General features: G+C 39.2%; 1 protein-coding gene across 8 annotated transcripts in view; it reads right to left on the reverse strand.

Annotated features, from left to right (window-relative positions):
- Positions 1-1,638: 1,638 nt before the first annotated feature.
- LOC125456086 (adhesion G-protein coupled receptor D2) overlaps positions 1,639-19,037 on the reverse strand; it is a 265,020-nt gene continuing 247,621 nt past the window's right edge. For 7 of the 8 annotated variants that reach the window (XM_048538779.2, XM_048538785.2, XM_048538786.2 and 4 more), the window contains 2 exons: positions 16,075-16,119; positions 1,639-3,689 (listed from right to left, as the gene is read on the reverse strand). In XM_048538779.2, coding sequence (XP_048394736.1) covers positions 3,540-3,689; positions 16,075-16,119 — 195 coding nt within the window. In that variant the 3' untranslated portion in view covers positions 1,639-3,539. The remainder of the gene's footprint in view (positions 3,690-16,074; positions 16,120-19,037) is intronic. The other variant, XM_048538781.2, reaches the window with a different exon arrangement.

Raw genomic sequence — 19,037 nt, forward strand, 5'->3', positions numbered from 1 at the left:
CCAGTATCAGCAAGGGAACCTCTGCTACATCCTATCCTTTCTTAGGTGTGGAAACCAAAGCAGCACGTGGTCAGACCACGGCCTTGTATAATCCTAACTTCTGAACTTCTCTTGCAATGAAGGCCAATGTAGCATTTGCCTTCCAATTGTTTGCTGTACCTGTTTGACCACTTTCATTGACTGGTGTATAAGGACACTTTGCATGTCATACAGGATAGAAAGAGGCACTTTAGAGACATACTTGTACAGGCTGACCAGGTTTCCCATACTAAACTAGTTCCATTTGGCTGCATTTGGTCCTTAAACCCTTCCTATTTGTGTACCTATTCAAATGTTTTTTAAATATTGTAACTGTACCTGCATCTACCTCTGGCAGCTTATTCATGTATGTAGCATCCTCTGTATGAAAAAGTTACCCATCAGGTCCCTTTTAAACCTTTCCCTTCTCACCTTAAACGTACACCCTCTGATTTTGGACTCCCCTACACTGGGAGTAAACACCTCTGCAATTCACCCTATCCATGCCCCTCATGATTTTATAAAGCTGTAAGGTCACACCTCAGTGCTGTTCCTATCTGTTTTACACACTGAGCTGTATAACTTCACATTTCATCATTTTGTACTGCATATGCCACTTGCTTTGCCACTCTTTTGCCACAACTTGTCTAAATCACCTTGAAGCCTCCTTGCATCTTCCTTACAGCTTAATAAGTATTAGAACATGCTCACAGGGCCATTATTTAGGCAGTGGCAGGGTGTGTGTGTGTGTATGTCAGTCAACATCATGTCCCACATTATCCAAACACCTGTATTTGCAATAGTGACCAGAACTAGAAATCCAAGCTCTTTCCACCCTGGCTCACCCCAAGCTGATCTAGAATTGCCTGGGAATAAATTAGATTGATAGTGATCTGGTCAAACTGTGTTTAATCTAGTTCTGATCATCAAAAGAACAGGAAATTTTCAAAAGAACTCGTAGCAATACAGAGAAGACCCGTAAATGTCTGATTCCTAGTCACTGATCGGAAAGATCACAGAAAACCCGAGGCACCTGGGGCCAAAGGTCATATGGTTCCCATCCTGTTTACGTTGGAAAATGGGGCAGCCTGCAAATGAACATTAACAACTTAAGGTCTGACCAGTTACAGTTTTGAGTAAATTTTCTAATATAAGGCTGGGGCTTGTATCCAAAACAAGTAGGAGATTGGTTGAAAGTTGTAGAACAGAACAGGGTCCTTCACCCAAGCTAGCACCCAACACTATAGTCACACATCAATGAACAAGGCATGTTCCTCACAGACCCTATGTGTTGGTCCAAAACAGGCAGTATTCCTTATAGAGGCCAAAGTAGACTATTCCAAAGGCGGGTGTTTTCAACATTCATAGCCCACTACTGGCTGGCGACCAGCAAAGTGTTTGATCATCTGATGCTGCAAATTTTGCAATCAGCATATTTGCAATGCTCACCTGATTGCTGCAGAAGCCCTTTGTAATTTTTGACGCAGAGAGGGAGTTCATAGATGTATACCCATTTATAAAACCAACAGTAAAAATTAACTCAGGGCATTATTCTAAACTACACTACCAAATAAGAACTGGGAGACACAATTCAAACAGTGAAAGGTACTTTTAGGATGCGATCACTGAATATTTCTGCATACAAAGAGTGATAAATGTGGGTATCAGAAGTCCTAATTTAAAAAAAAAGAACGGGACACTATATTTTGGAAAATGTTAGCATTTCTCTGGATGGATGACTTAAGATTGACTAGATAACAGTCCTCATCTCTAACGATCTTGAGAAACTGCAGTGATTATATTGTGTTGTTTTCTATCTCCATATTATCAGACCCTTCTTGGTTTCTAAATAGTTTTTCAGCTAAAGCATCTGGTAGGAGTGAATTAAGATAAAATGCTGTCTAATTGTCTTTCACTGTCTGTGGAAAAGCTATTTGCCTCACACATGCCTGGCTGATCAAGATTGACTACACCTTAGCATTCTGTAAAAAGGCTATCCAGCTGAAGTTTTAACGTCAATTTCTCTTCCCAGATGCTGCTAGACCTATTGAGTATTTCAATAATTTTCAGCTTTTATTTCAGATTTTCAGAATCCACTGGGTTATTTTTCTGCTTTAAAATTCTATCTTACAGTTCTGTGACCTTGCAGTCAATCAACAAGTTCCAACGTCAAGCCATCTATTATTCAATATTTTCAATAAAGCTTTGAATTAAAATAAGTTTGTGTTTTATCTTTTGAGTCTAGAGCCACATCAACATTCATGAATGAAAAAATACCTTTGACAAAATTACATTTTAGTACAGAATAATTGATAGCATAGAAAACCAGTGCGCAAATAAGTAAATTAGCTGTGCTTCACAATATTCAAAATGCTATTGTATGCGTACCTACAACATTTGCTGAAACCACATAATTACTTGAACAAAAATTATGCTCACATACATGAATTATCACAGCACAGCACAATCAATTTTAGAAGTATGACAGAAAAAATGGCAACATTGTGACCTGCCAGAAATCTCACCACTTTCTGCGAAGTTTTAACTCTGCATCACAAACTACTGTGATTTACCACAATTTCTACTGTTACAATATATCTTTGCCAGCATATAAAATGCAGATAGTGACAATTGTTAATTTTACTTATACTGAAAATATCAGTATATCACCGGTATTGGAACATTGCTACTCCACCTCGGACTGTGTTAAACCTCTAGGTTATAATTAGAAAAAATATTGGCAGCATTTAGGTTCCTTTCTACATCTGATAATATTGTTGTCATACAATCAAACCAAATATTTTGTGCATCCTGCAGTTGGTGACAGTAACCTAACACCATCTTTCTATGTACAAATTTTAAAAGAATCACTGCTGCTCATATTTTTGCTGGTTCAACTGATTAACATTACTGACTGATTCAAAGAACAACACTAACATTCAGTTACTAATCATAATGAAGACAATTCCCGATTAATGCCAAAAATTGTTAAATGCATCACATTGTCATTTTTTGAGGAATCTGCAGCTATGTCTAGTCTTGTGTTTTAATCTATTATATTAACAGTGTTGCTGTGACCATAGTTTTACCTGCATGACCTCATTAACTATAATTCATTCAACTATGACTATAGCTTACCTTTCTCTGTTGGCAAACAAACTCTAACAAAAAAAACCTTGATAAATAATTTTTAATAACACCTTTTACCAGCAAAAGCTCTATGTGCCATTCCCCATGGGACTGTTGTTGAACTGATAGGTTTGAGTTAAGTAAAACAGAGGTGGAACAAAAACAGAGGTTAACCTCCCTGATATTATAAATGATGGCAAACTTCTAGATGGCAGCAAAGGGCTTCAACCTTAATGATGACAGAACGCCCATTAGCAATCTGCTTTATCTCTTTCTTAAAGACACTCAAGAGCTTTCTACACCATGCACACACGCAGATTCCACCATAGTGTTATTACTTTCTAAACCAATGCACAACACCAGTCAGAGGAACATTTGTCATCTTGATTTAATCAGTCCAAATATAAGCTGCCAACTCGCTTCAGGGACACGACATTCACTGAGGAGCAAGAACGATCTTCAAGCTCAATGGGTACATGCAGGCTGCAGCCATCTTCCATATCCTCCCGTCCACTGGGAAGGGGATAATCAGCTTTGCAACCCTGTAGGTAGATTGAAAAAGAGCATGTTAGGTTCAGACTTAAAGCAGCATTTCTTTTACTTTAAGAGCTTAAATGTCCCGGAAACTATTACTATCTATCAAAGAGTAATGGGTGAGTGATTTGTGTTCCCAGTGGCAACTGTCTGGTCTCTTTTAATTGGTTTGAGTTGTCCTGACAGATACCACCTGTTCCTGCAGAATACACCAAGCTCCAGTCTCAAAAGCTGTTGGATTCGTGTTTCTTGGCTTTCTGAATGTTCCTTAACCGTTGATTGCAAAATTTACGAAAATAAAATATCCACTACTCCTACTCTCATCTATTCAAAATCTAAGCAATATTTTTGCAAAACAGATTATAAGCATTAATGTTGATGTCAACTAATATTTTTAACTAAACAGGACCTTCTTCATCTCTTCTAATCTTCAAAGGCTTTATAAGATGGTAATGGACACTCAGCAAGTTCTACTGAAAGAAATTAGTTTTGGAAAGTGGTTTACATCAAACAATAACAACAAAATTAAATTCACAGCATTCAGAGATATTCTTTGGGTTGCATTAATGGAAGCTTTTGATTTCTCCTCCTATTCAGTGGCTACAGTCTCTGAAGCCCAATGCCAACATTTCTAACATTCCATTAATTGACAGAACAATGGACATGCTTTAGAAACCAATCTGTCATTTTATAAATAAAAGCACACAATTCAGCCACTTCAGTCACAATACCCTACTGTGCCATTTAAATTGTAGTGATGTTCCATAAAAGATTCAAGGCTACCTACAATCGAAACCCCAAGCAAACACATTGACAAAACAAAATCCATTTGCAAAATAGAGCAACTAAATAAAAGATGTTATCCATTTAAAGATGGCTTTAGTGAGAACTCAATTCTCATGTTAGTTTTTTTTTAAGATCATGTCTTTTTTCTCCCTTTTCAGAAACTCTACTCTGTTCAAAGCCTCAACACATGTGGGAGCTGGGTTCTGCTGTGTTCTGAAGCATTGGGCAAACACCTGCTGACAAGCTGCCTACTGCAGCAAGCAGTTCCTTGTGCATGATTGCATGAATGTTTCTTGTCAGCCCTGCACCTTCAAGGTCTCCAGTTGAAACCTCTGAATTTAGACAAGTTTGTTCACCTCACCCCCTAGCCGAGTGGCTCTTGTAGCATCCTATCCTTCCCATCAAAACCCCCATCCTTTCAAGTGGAGATGCTACACACCAGTAACTGATGATGCACCACACAAAGGCTTCCTCCTGTACCCTCACCCCTGAAGTATATGTAGGGTCTCTGAGCAAGGGCATGCTGGGGTCAAATCAACCCCACTCCCCTTTCTAAAGTGGTAAAGGGTATTGAATCTATTCTATTTGTGAAAGTAAAGAAAAAGACAGGAGTTTTTTTTAACAAAGGATAAAGACAGCAGCGGTAATTTTTAAAGCAGAACGTAGCGTCATGGAATCATAGAGACATACACCATGGAAACAGACCCTCGGTTCAAGTTGTCCATGCCAAACAGATATCCTAAATTAAGCTAGTCCCATTTGCCAGCGTTTGGCCATGTCGCTCTAAATTCTTCCTATTCATGTAACCATCCAGATCCCTTTTAAATGTTGTAATGTTGTAATTGGACGCTCATGATTTTATAAACCCCTATAAGGTCAGCTCAGCCTCAGACCCCCCCAGTGAAGACAGCTCCAGACTATTCAGCCTCTCCTTATAGTTCAAACCCTCCATTCCTGGCGACATCCTTGTAAATCTTTTCTGAGCCCTTTGAAGTTTAACTACATCTTTCCTATGGCAGGGAGACCAGAATTGCACACAGAATTCCAAAAGTGATCCAATCATTGTCCTGTACAGCCGCAACATGGCCTCCCAACTTCTATACTCAATGCATTGATCAATAAAGGAAAGCATATCAAATGCCTTCTTCACTATCCTGTCTAGCTGTGACTCCAATTTCAAGGGACTATGAATCAACACTCCAAGGTCCCTTTGTTCAGAAATACTCCCCATAAATACTTAACATTAAGCATATAAGTCCTCCCTGATTTGCCTTTCCAAAATGTAGCACCTCATATTTATCTAGGACATGTGCAGAGGGAATAAAGAAAGAAAAGTAAAGAGGGTGACATGTGGAACAACCCGGTGTAATATTTCCTCCAGCCCTGTTCCTTGCCACCAATGCTATGGTTTCCAGTCTATGATAGCTATCAGCTTTCCTTCCATAGAGGACCAGACGTGCAAATGGATGAGACTCATTTACATTTGGCTCCTGCTACAACATTTGCTAGCAAGAAATGAGTGTTCTTGTGACTTGCTTCAAAGGTAATAGATGAGTGTAACTGTTGTTACTAAATCATGTGGATATAGTGTGTTTGAGAGCGAGGGTTGCATGGTAATGAATGTACGAAGGACAGTATGTGGGAGTAGAGGATATGATGTGCAGTAAAGTGTGGTTCTGCGATCATAGAGGGTAATTTTGTAAGTAATGAGGCTAGATATGTTGGAGGTCTATGCTGAGAGCAAGTGAGCAAGATTATTACCTCAACAGTTGTGATGAACTCACTGAACATTTTTCTGCTTTGCCTCCATATCCTGGCATTGACCGTTTCATTTACTTGCTTCCACTGATAGGAAAAAGATTTGCCTCAAAGAGGGGAAAAAAGACAGTCTAAATAAATGGAAATAAACATACACTGGGCATGCTGGAGCACCTTTTTCAAGTATACAAGATGAGCCAGGCCTGTCTGTATCATTTGCAAGTTTTATTGATTTGCTGTATCAGGGCTGGGGAGCTTAATCTTTTGCTAGGGCGTGAAAGAATCTCCCTCATTCTATCAATCTCCTAGACCATGGTCTCCAAAGCACCAACAGAGAACCCAAGCATGCAATCAGTAGATCTCAGACCAAATGCTTCTTCAAATGCCAGCAGAGTGCACCTTTCTTTTGAATAGGTCCTGACTGCCTTTAGGGGGCATCAGTCAAGCCTATTTTTCCACCTCCTCTGAACAGTAATACAGACAAGAAATAGGACTGGTTACAAGCCTGAGCCGCTATACTGAGCTGGCAGCAATTTCCCATTGACTCTGTGATTGTATGAACAGGAGCAAGCAACCCTCTGAACGCATGGACCTGAAAACTCACACTGCTCTGTTGGTCTGTTCTTAGGGCAATCATATTTCTAAGCCACTGCATTCAAAAATACAGCACTGTTTAGTTGCAAGACATTTGAGCCACCCTGGTACATTTTAGCACAGCATTATTAGGATATTGGCTTACATTGCCAAGGTGAGGGGCTTATTTTTTACATTTGAAATGAAGTATGTGGTACGCTCCACAGTTCAGATCCAGCTGCTCTGAAACAGGGAACAGCTATTACTATAGAGCAAAGCTGTGAAAGTAGGAACCAAAGGTTGGAGCAAAATTTCAGCCAGTTGGATCAGAAATTCCCATCACACACAAGACATCATGCAAACAGAATGGCCCTGAACCACGGCAATTATAATGCAGCTTTATAAGGGAAATTTATGTTACTGTTGATTTGATTGATTAACACGGATGTAACATTTTGATTAATATAGATGTAAGGTAAGAATTTCCTTTTATAGGGCAAGATTATTGCAATTGTTTTATGACATATTAGAATATTTCAAGTAAACCCTGTTATCTTTAAGAATTAATGTTAAGAATACAAAAACATTTAACCTTTTTCCTTCATGAATGAATAATTTAATTCAAAAGTTAACTTAAAAAGTCTTTTATGTAGCGGCAAGTGGGGTAGGGCCAGTAGCTAGTCCGACAGTTTTTATTCCCCTATTAAATGGCCCATGAACAAAAATGAAACTTGAAAATTTGAAATATAAGTAAAAGACAGGTGAGTGGCATGAGCAAAACACAATGCTTGTAATAATTTTACAAATACATTAATCTGTAGCAGATAATCAATGCCAGGAGACTGTAGGCAAATCATCAAAGCAGGTGGCTAATAGGCATGGGCAATGCCTGACCAATGCCAGTCTGACGCAAGGTATGAAGGTCATAAAAGCAACTGGTTCCACTGGAAGAGACTCAGATGCCTGGTCTTTTTACATCGTCTCAACTTTTTGTAGCCGAAACAATACACTAACAAATTCCACTTGATTGCCTTGTATCCCCTTGAGTGCCCTGTTTCTCAGGCTGCAGTGGAGCTGGAACCTGATCAAGTGGCAGTCACTTTAAATCAGAGGCAGCTTTGCTGATTCGTAACACCAAACAAAATGCATAGACTAGCGGTACATCCCATTCAGCCATTTTGTGATCAAAGGGAATACTGGATTAGCAGAGGGAATATGGGTTGCATGCTTTAGCAGTTTAGCACTGTTTCTTGTCACTATAAGCACCCAACTGTCAACCTGTCAACAACCTATCAAAGCGCCTACTTGTTACACTGCCACCTCCTCACGTTCCTGTCAATGTCAAATATCTCTCACATTCGAGAGCCTAAACGAGGAAAAGAATACTGGTCTGGGAGATTTTAAAATACATTAGGATTAACAGGACGTACAACCGAGAGATACTTTCCAGGACTGTGTGAAAACGCAGCACGTGCGGATAGTAAAGTTAACTGCTAGAATAAATCATACATTGCACGAAAGTCATCAAATGCAATATTTGACTAAAAACTGATTTGGCCAACAGCCTACAGTAGAAAATCTGGAATTTTATACTCAGGAACTGATGGCACAGGCAATAAAGGGTCCCTCTTCAGTACTTTGTTAGTACAGTGATGACACTTAAGGGGAAAATACCAAAAGGACATTAGTACATTGTTTTAAATGGAGGTTTGCTGGATACTTTTTAATCCATTTAGACTATTTCCTGACCAAAATCTTGTGTTGAGTATTTTTCTGAGGACTTCAGCAGTGCAAAGGTTACATGTTCTGATTTCAGCAAGACAAACATTTTACATGGATATTCTCTTGTTTGAGCATCAACATCTTAAGTTAGGAGTTGAAATGATTTTTTTTGTAATATTTGGATCAAGTCAATTTGCAGATTTGTGGGAAACTCCTTTAAGTGGCCAATTGAATGCATTTGGAGTGTATTTCCTGCACAGTGGAACACAAATTTGAATGATTAACATGTTTGTGCCTACTTTCCCCTACACATTACTGAAGGAAAGGATTTAATTTTCCAGCTGCATACTGCCAGGTACTCTATGGGGATCCAGGTTAATCGCCCACACCTAACTGGGCATGATTTTTTGAATTTGTTAGCATTTTACCGGTAGAAGAGTCACCCCTGCACCCCCTCACCTTACCGCATGAGGAAGCCACCAGCTTATTGAAAGTCAAGCATATATTCATAAACAGCCACAACTGTGTCCCTTTCAGTGGGGGAGCTATGTGTTGCCCGATGGACAGCCCTAATATTCTTGGCCAGTTATATATCACTAACTGTGACCAGCATCGAGAGATGTACAAGCTCTTGTACTGCAGCAGCAGCACCACCTCTGGTAAAGGAGCTGTCAGTCTTTCAATGCTGGATGGCTTCCTCTAGCCATGCAGCCTGCCCAATGTCTTCAACAGGGATCATGGAAAGGGCAAATTCAGAGGCTTCTTCCAGGAAGATTGCAATTGCAATCACAATCTCAGTGTCAGCAAGTAAGGATTCAATACCATCATTTGAACCTGGCAGCAGGGAGTGAAGTGCCAAGAAAATCCATTTAGGTGCCCAAAATGGTTTTGGGGCTACAAATCCAGAACTCTGGATTATAGGCCATTAAGACAACCACCAAATTGCCATCCCTTGGAAATAAAGTAGTGTAGGTCAAATATCTAAAACAAAGTCCGAAAAACCACATGATAAAAATCCCAAATGTCAAACCATCAAAAATCTTGTACAAAGATTTTAAGCATTGAGACTAGTTTCCTGTATGTCCTGTTGATACAAAGACTTTAGCCCAAAAGTTATAACTGGTTGCCTGAAATAAGTAAATATCTATATTCAGAGAGCACACACAGGAATGTGTAATAAGTGTGTTAAGACCATAAGACATAGGAGTGGAAGTAAGGCCATTCGGCCCATCTTGCAGAACAGAATTTCTACCCTCAAGCTCAAAATCGCTATGAAAATCCAAGTTCACCCTGAGAACTAAGGCAGAGAATCCCAAAGCTGTTTTCAGATTTGTGGCTGTTCACAAGTCTGACTGCCAAGCAATGATTAAGGACAGCACAGAACAGCCAAGTGTGAATGTTACATCATCGGTCTCCCTATGGCTGGGAGTATTATAAAGTATGCTACTAGACTGAAGAAAAATTAGCGGCATAATTTCTGTTGTGTTCACCAAAACAGAACTTGCTCACTTGGAAAGAGTCCCATGGTGCTGGATCATATCTAAATTTTCGGGCATTTTTTGAAGAAAGGTAAGACCAAACCAATGAAGCAATTAGGTCACCACAACAGTTGAGAATTTAGGTGTAATGTATCTTCCTAAAACATCTAAAGCATCAAGACATTTTGTGCAACATATCTTGCTTCTCTTTTTGTTATTGACATGATTTAGTCAATGAAATTAACAGACTTTAGTTAAAAAACTGCTTGCAATATCAGGTTAAATAATGCATGGTGAGTTCTCATATGAATTCTTTAAGTGTTAATATATTGAGAATAATAATTTCTAGCCTTAAATAAAGCCAAATTTGGATAATTTATCTTGGGTGCTGGTAACTGTAGGACTAAGAGTTGTATTATCGCTGAAAAGCCAGGATGTTCCTGGATTTGGATGGCTTCTGCTGGTCAAACACTGAAGCACTTTATCAAATGGGAATTCAGAACGTGTTTTGTTTTATTTTTCTCTCTGATCAGGGATTAAATGGCGAGTACTATCTGCTTGTATGTATTTCGCGCAATGTCACACATAATGGCAGAGAGCAACAGGGGGACTTTTGACCATGGTGAATGCTGTAGAATACCTGCTGCCATTCTCACCGAACATGTAAACTTTTAAGAATAGGTTCCTGGACACCAGTCAAGGCCAGGACTACAGAAGATTGTGAACTTCATAACTAAGAGATTCTAAGGTCTATAGCAGTGCCTCTGCCAACTTGAGACTGGCAAACACAGTATAGCCCAGGATCTTTTCCTAGGTTCAATTTCACATGGTCCAATGTACTTCAACTATAAACACCCTCTCAGCTTTTCTAAAGGAAACCCTTTTGTTGAATCAGTAGAACAACAAGGTTAAGCTTACAAGTGATTTTGGTTTATGCTAAAGGATCTCCTGATCAGTGTTTTTGTCTTTTTTCCTGATATATGCAGTAATACAGGTCAGTCACATGGTCTGCCTACAGACAGAAACAAGTTTGTCACTTAGATGATTTAGCATAGAGTTCATTTGGGAGTATAAATACATATTCAGATTTCAGTCCGCCTAGGGCAGCATACAAGTTTATAAAATAAACAATAACATGACCAGTTGCCCACTCTCCCCAACATGCAGCAGGCCCCCACTGATAAACAAATTAAGAGTGAGAGGGGAATAGTCATGGATCTTGCCTCTGGCAGGCAGATGTTTCCATGCCTGCTGAATTTCAATTTATTTCAAAAGGAGAATTAAGCTTTGCCACTGCCATTTATCCTATGCCAATAGAGTTCTGCTTTGTTTGCTAGTAAAGAACATCAACTGCAGCAAAGGAATGCTGCTAGAGAGTGTTAGGATTATTTTCAGAATTGTAGAAAGACCACAGTCAGCTTTCAGATCCCCAACAGTGTAGAATATGCTAATCTATCAATTCTGCTTTCTCATGCTCCACGTACTTGGCAAAGGATCAAATAGACAACTTAATATTAGTTAGTGGTTCATTATTAAATAATCAAAAACTATTTTCAACATTTACCTCAAAAGGACAAGCAAAGAACGGCAACATAAAACAAATATACTTGAATATTGTAAGTGGAATTTTGCACACAGCTACAGCAAAGTCTGTAGATCAATGGAAATGTTCATTTAGCAAAAAGATTAAGCAATTTGTATTCTCCTGTTATGGTTTCTAATCATATCGTCATTGGTCACTGTTTTATTCTCAGATGTGATAGGGAGTGTCTTGAATAAAGTCTCAGTCAAGACACTGATGCTACAGTTAAAAAAGACTTACCAGGATGTTACTAGGAATGGAAGATTTGACTTATAGGGAGAGGCCGGACAGATTGGGTCTTCTTCCACTGGATGAAGACATTCAGAGGTGACCTTTTGGAGGTTTTTAAAATCATGAGGGGTGTAGATAAGGTGAATGTCTTTTCACTTTGCTGGGGGATTTCAAGATGAGGGAGTGCTTTCTTTAAGGTGAGGAGAGAAAGATTTTAAAAAAAGACATGAGGGGCGACTTTTATACACAGAGTGGGTTACTGTACAGAATGAACCTCCTGAGTAGTGGATACAATGTCTAAAAGACATTCGGATAAGTTCATGAATAGGAAGGGTTTGGAGTATTATTGGTCAAGCACAGGCAGATGGGACTAGTTTAGTTTGGGAGTACAGTCAGCAAGAACTGGTTGACTGAAGGAGCAGTTTTAGTGCTATATGACTCACTGCAGTTTCAGGTTAGGAGTTATCTCAGATTTGGTAGTATATCAGATATTAATGGAAAATCTGATAAAGTGCTACAGTCAACATTTCAAAACTGGCTTTTCTTGAGCACATTTGAAAAAACATAATAAGGCAAGTTCAGCTCTATCTTCATTGGTCTTTTTATACATTTCCCCTCCCACCGGCACTAATCCCATTCCCCCTTCAACCCACATCATTGCTGATGTTCAGTTCCAGTAATCTTCCCCATTCCTCAGAACGTTGCTCAGTTTTTGTCCAAGCTGAGTCTAGACTTTGTTACTGTTCAGGACACCCCAGCCAATCCCAATCATTGTTTTATCTAAAGTTTACACATGAACTGCATGGTTTGCAAGATATCAATTATGAGTGGGCAGACTGATAATATTCCCAATACAAAGCCAATGGTAGAGACCAATTTTAATGCTTCTACTGGTGCTCTCGCTGAGATTAGCCATTTCCACATCAATCAAGTATTTGGCACAGGGATTGTTGATGTCTAATCAGCAATGTCTCACATATCCAGTTGAAATCTTGGTAAGGTTATCGGTGTCTTTTTTTGTGTCTTAGAGTATATTAGCCTTAGTACTGCTTTAAGCAGTATACAGGTCAGGAATCAATTCAGTGAAGCTGTGGAGTTTGGGCTTATACAGAAAAGCAGCAGAGTGTCAGCACAGCAGGTGCCTCAGATCAATCTAAAAGGGTGCAAGGAGATGCACAAACTTTACTAACAAAAGAAAACTATAATCACACCAGGGTTGCAACGTGATACTGATGTGTCTACAATGAAGCAACTTAACAGAGTGCTCTCCTGTAATGGACTGTTACAACAGGGACTAATATAAGTCCCCTACTATGCAGCAGGTCTTTTCAATAGGTCAAGGTGTTTGTCAGCATTCACTTCACTTGGGAACATAGTTGGAGTTGTGTAGCTAGCTTAGGCCCAGTGGTGGGCTATGTATTTTGAAGTCGCTTTTAAAATGTAAATATTGTGAAATCGTATAAGCTGAGTACAAAGTAGAAAAGAACATCCTGGTTTTGTTTTCATGGCACATTATCAATCTGAGTTTCAAATAACTGCACAAAGGTACTTAATACGCACCTCCAGTATTTTAAATATCACTTGCAGTCCAACAAAAATAATTCCATGGGGCAGGAATGCACTCCTTAATTACAAAGGGACATTATAAATCTCCTTGCATTAAGCAATTTTCTTTGCAGTCGATCTGGGAGGATTGGCACATTGTGTACAATGTGTACACCACTGTTAATCAACACGCAGAAGGGAGATAGTGTTCATAGGCCAAGGTTAACACAGCTGCTTGTAGCATATGGCAGAAATTCTGCGTCATGTTGGATGATCGTAACTTGGGTCATTGCAATACGCACTGTTCATAATCCACACTTTGTTTGGGAAGGGATTGTGCGCGTGCGTGTATCAGTGTATGTGTGTCTGTGGAGTCACAGGACTTGCAGGTTTGCCTGGGCAAATAGCATCAGGATTGGCAACAGGTAGTGGGAAGCCATCTGCCATTGAGAACTCAGCAAACAGTCTTTGTTGTAAGGTGGGTACAGTAGGGGCAGGGCAGATGCTTCCAAACGGATAATGATGTGGAAATGATAAAGAATGGCAGGACATGAAAGGAATCCTGCTCTTCCTGGTCACAAGGAACTTTATCAAAATTTGTTGTATCTCAGTTTCTCTGCTCTTTCAGTAATATTCCCAGCATTGTCATAAAAGTCACATTGCAATACCAATGCCAATCAAAGCTGCCAAAGATAAATGTTACCAGATGGGAAGATGCAACTCCACTGATCTTAACTATAGTTCTACTGAGCTGGGGAGCGAGGTTAAAAAGTGCCTCCTCTCACGGCACTAGAACAACAGATGCTACCAGAAACTGATAAAGTAAATAATGGCTCATTTTGAACTGTGCTTTTGCATTGATTTTCTGACTCACATGTAGCATATAGTTCGAAAAGACACAAAAAATAAATCACTTATTATGGGCACTATTACTAACAGATCTCTTCAAATATGATGAAAAATGTGCGTTCAGAAGCATTTCCTGAATGGTTAACTATTTCTTCTACCTCTGCTCTATTAAGTATTTTTAATTCAATAAATTTTATTTAATCAATATTAAAAATAAGATTCAAGGAAACACAGAAAAAGCATAGAAAATACCAGCAGCAAAAGAAACATTTGGCCCTTTGACCTTTGGCTACCATTTAATTTAATCCATGGCTGATCATCCAACTCAATGCCCCATTTCCACTTTCTCCCCATAACTATTGATCCCATTAGCCCCAAAAACCATATCTAACACCCTCTTGAAAACATTCAGCATTTTGGCCTCAACTACTTTTTGTGACAGAGAATTCCATAGTCTCACCCATTCTGGAGGAAGCAATTTCTCCTCCACTCAGTCCTAAATAGCCTACCCCATATCCTTAGACTATGGCTCCCATTCTGAACACTGTGAATCTTCAGGAACATCCTTTCTGTGTTTACCTTGTCTAGTCCTGTTAGTATTTTAAAAGGTTTCTATGAGATCCTCCCTCTTTTGTTTAATCTCCAGTGAATATTGTCCTAACTGATCAAATCTCTCTTCATGCATCAGTACTGCGAGCCAAAGAATTTGTTTGGAAAACCTTCACTGCACTGCGTCCATAGCCAGGACATCCCTTCTCAAAGGAGGTGTCCAAAACTTCACATAAGACTCCATATGTGGTCTCACCAAGGCCATGCACAAATGCAGCAAGACATCAGCGTTCCTCTACTCAAATCCTCTCAATACAAGAGGCTAACGTACCTCTTGCCTTCTGCACCATCTGCTATATCTGCATGCTTACTTTCAGTTATTGGTGTATGAGGACACCCAGGTCTCACTGGACCTCCCCACTTCCTAATCTATCACCATTCAAACAATAATCACCTTCTTGTTTTTGCTACCTAAGTGGATAACCTCCCATTTACCTGCATTATACGGCAACTGCCATGCATTTGCAATGTATAAGTAATCACACAGAAGGATGACAGCATCCTCCTCACAGTGCAAACTCCCACCCAGCTTTGTATCAACTGCAAACGTGGGGATTTACATTTAGTTATTTCATCTAAATCATGAATATATATTGTGAATAGTTGGGATCTAAGCACCAAACTCTGCAGCAGCCCACTAATTACTGCATGCCAGTCGGAATAAGACCCATCTGATCTTATTCTTCACTTCCTGTCAGCCAACAAGTTCTCTATTCATGTCAGTACACTATTCCCAATCCCACGTGCTTTTAATTTTACACTAATCTCTTATGTGGGACCTTATCTAAAGCCTTCTGAAAGGTCACATAAGCCATATCCACTGGCTGTCCCTTTTTAATTCTAAATTATTAAGCATGATTTTCCTTTTGTAAAGCCATGCTGACTCTTTCTCTGCTATTAATTCTTTTCATATTAGACTCTAGCATTTTCCCCAATGCCAATGTCAGGCTCACCAGTCCATAATTCTATGTGCACTGGCTTGGTAACAACATTGTAAAGTGCTTCAGAATTACTTCAATTACCCATGCCAAATCTGTGAACATATCCAAAAAGAACTGATCTGGCAACTCTACTCAAAATACATTGTAAGGAAATCCTTCTGAACATACTTATGTATCACTGCACATAGTAACCAGATTGTGACATTTTGATCTCCTCTTATAACTAAGTGAGACATCGCACATGGCCCTTCATAGAAAGGGAAGATTCAATAAACAGTTAACTGCAAGGACAATATTCATGATTGAATGTATTACTTACATTCCTTCTACAATTTTTGTTTTTGACACCAGGATCCAGAACTACCTGCGTAAATTGGGTAAAATGGAATTCAATGTCAGTATGTGTGAGGTGATCTGCTTCAGTGAAGAATTACTAGAGTAATTGGACTCTGAAGAACAATGCATTGGAAAAGCCACAGAGCTTGCAGTGTCCTTTCCACCATGACATTGACATAAAAAGCAAACCATGGATCATGGGGAAGGTAACTGCCAGAACGCACCATTTGGGCCAAGTAGTTTGCATCTATGCTATGATGACTGAGCAACGCTGTTTATTAAAAAAAATAGAATTTGATACACATAAAGAACAAGAACATACAATTTCCCTGAAAATTCAGTGCATTTTAATGTTGTGCAGCAAAGAAGATTTTATCCTGGTCATAGAATATTTTAGCACTTTTTATGCCCACGTAAAATCAGGTAAATAAAGGTGGGGATCCATTATTAAGTGCTGCAGTTTGTTTCATTGTTGCACCATTGTGAGTAGTAGAAGTCAGACATTTTTACAGCACTTCTCATGACCACTGGATGCCCCAAAGCACTTAACCATCAATGAATGAAATATAGTTGCTGTTGCAATTAAATAAATGCAGCGGCTAGATGGCATGCAAAAAAAAATCCCAAAAACAGCAATGTGATAACAGCAATAATTATTGTCCAGGACACAACAACTTATATTTGTATAACACTTATAATGCAATGAAAAGTCATTAGGCACTTCACTGAAGCATTACAAATCAAAGTACAACTGACCGCCCCTAGAGATATTAGGTAGGATGGTCAAAAGCTGAGAATAAAGGGTATGCTTTAAGGATTTTCTTTTAGGAGGAAAGCAAGAAAAGTAGGTGGAGAACTGCAGGGAGGGTTTTCCAGAGTTTGGGCCAAGATATCTAAAAGTACAGCCACCAAGATTAGCTAGAAGTGGCCAGAATTGTAGGAGCCCTAAAATTTCACAGGGCTGGAGGGTAGTGATTACAGAGTTAGGGAAATGTGAGGACATGAAAGATTTGAAAACAAGGATGAGAGTTTTAAAATCTAGGCTTTGCAGGAGCCCATGTAGGTCAAAACACATCACAGTGATAGAGGAAAAAGACTTGGTTTGAGTTAAAATAACAGTCACCTTGTTTTGGTTGAACTCAAGCCATTGGAAGGTGAAATAGTTGAGTCTAGTGGCAACAAAGGCATGAATGAGGTTTTAGTGGCAGATGAATTGTGACAAGGTTGAACTCAGGAGGTGATGTGGAGGTGGAAGTAGGTGCTCTGCATAATTGCACGATGATACAGTCAGAAGCTGATCTTAGGGGCAAATGTAAGGCTAAGGTTGTGAACAGACTAGCATAATCTCAGTCTGTTCCAAGGAAGGAATGGAGTAAGTAGTTATGCTATGGAATTTGGACTGGGGACTGAGAACAATGGCTTAGGTCTTCCCATTATTTACTTGCAGGAAAATTCTGCTCATCCGGTGCTGGATAAGCAGCCTGATAATTTAGCCACAGGGGGACTAGTTGAGAGAGGTGGGACAGCTGGAATAACTCCCTGTTCTTCAAAGTAGAGTGATGAAATCTTTTATGCTCATCTGGGAGGGAAAACTGTACCCTTTAATGTTTCATCCAAAAGGTGGCACCTCTGAAAGTGCTGCACACCCTCTGGAGTGTCTGCCTCTCATGCCCCGAATGGAACTAAAAAAAAACTACCTGTTCACTCAATGGCAAGATACCATGTCACTGCTGACATAAGTCCACAAGTGTTTAGGATAATGGCAGCTCCATTCTGCAGTCCATTCCTATGACGTATTGTCGAAGGTCTGCTGGCTGTGGACTAATATAGCACTCTCAGTACATTATTATTCAGGTCATAGAAAGATTGACATATAAATCTTCTCAGGCATTTTTTAGCACAAGAGATAAAGGAGTCAATCTCTTAAGAGATGAGTTCGTGTAGCATTAATGACTGAATTAGCTTGCGTATTACTGTAAAGATTAGCGTTAGGAAGAGGCACGTTCTACACAGACTCATTGCTTACATTCATGACCTCTGCTCTTCACAGCTGTGCTGTGACTGATCAGAAAGCCGGCAGCACAAGTACAAAAGCCACATGTCCCCAAAAGTCTTTTGAACAAGCCTGAAATATCTCTTCAACACTGGAGTTAAGTAAGTTAAGGGTTATTACAACAATTTGGGCACATTGCAACTCTAGATATCATCAAGCTTACACATCTGTGTGTATAATATGAGTGATAAGGTCTCAAATAACATGTTAATGCTCTGTTTTGACAACATCTTGTCATATTTTCTTTTCCAAATGTGACTTTCTTTGATGCCCACTTATTATCTGAATCAGCTCTTCCCAAAACATTTTGAAGGTGAGAACTATTACGTTTGAAACTAATTGGTCAAAAGGGAATAGATAAGAAAGAGAAAGGGAGGTTTAAAACAACACAAACTTCATCAGTACACATAGAGATATTTTCACAGAAAATGCTGGAGACACTTAGCAATTCTGGTAGCAACTATGGAGATAGAACAGAGCTAAAATTTGAGTTGAACTTTACTCAGAACTCCAGTTCTGGTTCCCAGCTCCAGTTTTAACGAAGTCATTATGGGCTTGAAGTGTTAACTCCATTTCCCTCTTTCCACAGATGCTGCCAGACCAACTCAGGTAATTTCTGTTGATATTTCAGATTTCCAGCATTTGCAGTATTTTGCTTTTTTTGTGATATTTTATGTGGTCTGAATGCATCATTTTAGAACAACTGACCTGTTAGTAATAGTGCAAGTGGCAAGTATTAATCAAAAGGTCGTGTAACAAACTAAACAAAGCATTGGCAATGTTCAAGCAGAATACTGAGCCAGAAAATTGAAATGAGCATTAAGAACATTAAGTTATTTATGACGATTGAAATAAATCTTTTTCTTCAGCATTTTCTACTGTCTTTGGTAACA

The sequence above is a fragment of the Stegostoma tigrinum genome, chromosome 8, assembly GCF_030684315.1.
Source record: "Stegostoma tigrinum isolate sSteTig4 chromosome 8, sSteTig4.hap1, whole genome shotgun sequence".
NCBI lineage: Eukaryota > Metazoa > Chordata > Chondrichthyes > Orectolobiformes > Stegostomatidae > Stegostoma > Stegostoma tigrinum.